Source organism: Bison bison, unplaced genomic scaffold (genome assembly GCF_000754665.1).
Source record: "Bison bison bison isolate TAMUID 2011002044 unplaced genomic scaffold, Bison_UMD1.0 scf7180017864527, whole genome shotgun sequence".
NCBI classification, from domain to species: Eukaryota; Metazoa; Chordata; class Mammalia; order Artiodactyla; family Bovidae; genus Bison; species Bison bison.
Window position 1 is genome coordinate 14,602,682 of NW_011495078.1, and position 3,732 is coordinate 14,606,413.

The 3,732-nt window shown below is 45.4% G+C and overlaps 1 protein-coding gene across 1 annotated transcript in view; it reads left to right on the forward strand.

Moving 5' to 3' along the window:
- The window catches only part of LOC104982227 (multidrug resistance-associated protein 4-like), a 201,824-nt gene that overhangs the window by 10,875 nt on the left and 187,217 nt on the right, over nucleotides 1-3,732 (forward strand). Inside the window, exons 2-3 of the mRNA XM_010831562.1 lie at nucleotides 414-524; nucleotides 1,071-1,191. Coding sequence (XP_010829864.1) covers nucleotides 414-524; nucleotides 1,071-1,191 — 232 coding nt within the window. The remainder of the gene's footprint in view (nucleotides 1-413; nucleotides 525-1,070; nucleotides 1,192-3,732) is intronic.

The following is a 3,732-nucleotide window of genomic DNA, read 5'->3' on the forward strand; positions in this document are numbered from 1 at the left end:
GACTGAGCAACTTCACTTTCACTTTTCACTTTCATGCCTTGGAGAAGGAAATGGCAACCCACTCCAGTGTTCTTGCCTGGAGAATCCCAGGGATGGCGGAGCCTGGTGGGCTGCCATCTGTGGGGTCGCTCACAGTCAGACACGACTGAAGCGACTTAGTAGTAGTAGTAGTAGTAGTAGTATTCTGAAGTTATTTGTCCTAGTTCTGTGAAAAATACCATTGGTAGTTTAACAGGGATTGTGCTGAATCTGTGGATTGCTTTGGGTAGTATACTCATTTTCACTATATTGTTCCTCTTCCATTTCTCTTTCTTCTTCTCCTTCTTTTTTTTACAAAGCTCAAGAGTTAGAACTTAATTAGACATGTATGATTTGTATATCTGTGACTCTCCATTTCTCTTAAATTTTAACAGTTGGCTAAACCCCTTGTTTAAAATTGGTTACAAACGAAGATTAGAAGAAGATGACATGTACTCCGTGCTTCTGGAAGATCGCTCCCAGCACCTTGGAGAAGAACTACAAGGGTGAGCACAGGCAGCAGGGAGAAGAGGAGGAAGACAGAATTTCCACGTGTGGCTAAAGTTGTGTTGTGGGGAGCTTTGCCTTCCTCTGGGTTCTTCTGAGCCTCCTTCCCCTGACACGGCACACTTACCCACGTCAGGCTGACCCTGGGCTTAACACACTTTGGAAGCTGGGGAGCCTATATTCTCTGTGCATTTGTGGAAGTGGAGAGAACCTGCAGCCAAGACCCTGGAGGCCGAACTCTGTCCCTCAAGGTGAGGTCCCTGGAAGAGGGTGTCTGCTCTCCTGAGCTGCTCATGACCCTGTGAATCCAGCTAAGGCTTGGCAGGAACTTGTTTCCTGAGACTGAGACTTTTCCCTCAAGGCCTGTTTTTCCGGTGCTTCAGGGTCTGCACCGCTCATCTTTCAGGCATCCAGTGAGCAATTAGCCAGCATTTATGGGGCATCCACAGAGTGCCCTGTAGTAAAGTCGTTTCCTCCAGTCTGCCACCTCCCTGTTTTGTCTGGTGGACACATTGTTCTTTACTGTACTTTGTTTCTCATCACAGGTACTGGGATCAAGAAGTTTTGAGAGCTGAGAAAGATGCGCGGGAGCCTTCTTTAATGAAAGCAATCTTAAAGTGTCACTGGAAATCCTATTTAGTTTTGGGAATTTTTATACTTCTTGAGGTAAAAGCTTTTATATACTGTGCATTGCTTTTTATTATATGCAGGTCAGTACTGAGATGGACGGGACCTGTGGGGAGAGAGGCCAGTATTTTAAGATTAGAGGATAAAATGTCTAGAAATCATGATGTAGCCCAGCAGTTGTGTTTATCTTTAGAATGGACAGATGCTTAAAGGACTGGACCTCCGGGGATTAACTATTTTCCTTTTAACAGGTTAAAACATAGTGTTGTGGAAGGAAAAGACATTTTATACCATATTAGGATATTATTGATGCTCAGTAAATAACATAAATGCTGAAAGTGATCCTTGACCAAAAGAATATACTACAAACTCAAGAAATGTGGTTTGGAGGATGTAAACTTGGACCAGAGCCCAGATAACATAAGACGTTTTACAGGTGCTCAGCAAGTAATTGTTAAGTTGCCCAATTCACATCTGATAAATGCTTTCCTAAGAAGGGATCGTCATCTCTCCCCTTCCTGTGACACCGAACCCATGGCCCTGCATTTGGGCTGGAGCTACCAGAGCTCCCAAGAGTACACCCTTCCCTGGGCTGCCTCCTTCCCTGTAGGCTGGGTCACCCAGGCCAGAGCTCCCTGTGATGAGGAGCTCCAGCTTCATCATTGAATTGCAGAGACTCCATGCACCATCCATGCTGGTTTCTGTCCCTGGATGTGGGGTGGTTTCCTGCATGAAGGGGGATCCTGGTAGCCTGGCATTGGCAGAAGGTGTAGGAGGGGATGTGGAGTAGACAACCAGAGACAGAAAGCGGTGAGGTCAGTGACCTTCATGACCCTGAAGATCCTGGGTCAAGATCCCCCAGAGAGACAGTTCCAACCTGGGGACACAGTGCCATCAGCCCATCTATTCTGGCTGAGCCTACTCAAGGTCTACTGCAGACCCACTTGGGTGGCTTGTGCTCTCAGTGGTCCCTTAGTTCTGCCATAGGGACATGGGTGGCCTGTGAGTGTGTGAGAGCAGAAGGGATGGAAGATGCAGGTGCTGTGAAAGGGGTGGAGAAGGTGGTGAGTTGTCATAAGTCCATTGTGTTGAGGATAAAGTGGGTGGGCCAGGTGGTTTAGAGTTGGGGGGTGTGGCTCTTGTTTAAAGGTTGTGTTGTACCAAAGGACACTGTGGGTAGCAGGCAGCAGAGTAGGTGAAGTCTGCCCCACACAATTGGAGAGACCAGAGAATCTGTCAGCTCACAGGTGACTGAGTGGTCCTGGGAGATGGAGTCTTTGATGACAAAGGTGGGTTGACCATTGTGTCAGAGAGTGGGGACAGGTATGTGGGGTGGAGTGCCACCTTTGAGAGGGCATTGATGACTGAGATACTGCAGTGCCTTGTGAGGGCAGGGTGGAGTGTTGATTTCAAAGTTGTCCAGCCCAAGTAATACTGCCTGCTGGGGATCTAGGAGGGTGAAACCTCTTTCAGGAGGTTGGTTGTTGGGCAGTCATGGCAGAGAAGTGGGAAGTTGAGGACCTGGTAAATGTGGGGGCTCATTTTCTGTAGTATTAGAAGTACTAGTAGCAGATAACAAGAAGGTGGAGGAGTAGGTGGACCTGGAGTACATCTCTCTCCATGATACATCAGGAATACACCTTCAGGAATACATCAGGAAGACACAGAAGTGCATGCAGAACACCAGCTGAGAGTGGACAGGAGTACCTGGCCAGTGGAAAAGAATATATAGACCCACACAAAACTCGAGATCAAGCCCTGAGCCTTTGGAGTGGGTGCAGTGACTCCATGACCCTAGTCTACCAGAAAACTAACCCTAGGGAGTATCAAATAGTGAGAACTCACACAAAGGAAATCACTTGAATACAAGGCCCAGCATCACCCAACCACCAGTAGCACCGTGTGGAGGATGCCTCATTTAAACAACAAACAAAACAAACATACAAACCCAATCATCAGCAGACAGGATTACCACCTCACTCATCCTTGCCCATAAGAGGAAAAACAAACAAACAAAAAAAACTCAGCACAAATCTCCCCTATACGAAGCTCACACAAACCACTGGACCAAACTTAGGAGGGCAGAAAACAAAAAGAAGAAAGAATTCAGCCTTGAAGCCTGGGAAAAGGAAACCTCAAACACAATAAGTTAAAAAAAAAAAAAAGAAAAGGCAGAGAAATGCTACACAAATGAAGGAACAAACTAGAAAAAACAGAAGTCCAAATAAATGAAGAGGAAATAGGCAAGCTACCTGAAAAAGATTTCAGAATAATGATAGTAAAGATGATCAAAAACCTTGAAAACAAAATGGAGAAACTGCAAGAATCAATTAACAAAGACCCAGAAGAATGGAAGAATAAACATACAGAGACAAACAACACAAATACTGAAATTAAAAATACTCTACAAGGAATCAATATCTGAAGCAGAAGAATGAATCTGTGAGCTGGAAGATAAAATGATGGAAATAACTTCTGAAGAGCAGAATAAAGTAAAAAGAATGAAAAGAACTGAGGATAGCCTCAGAGACCTCTGGTACAATATCAAACCCAGCAACATTCGAATTATAGGGGTCCCAG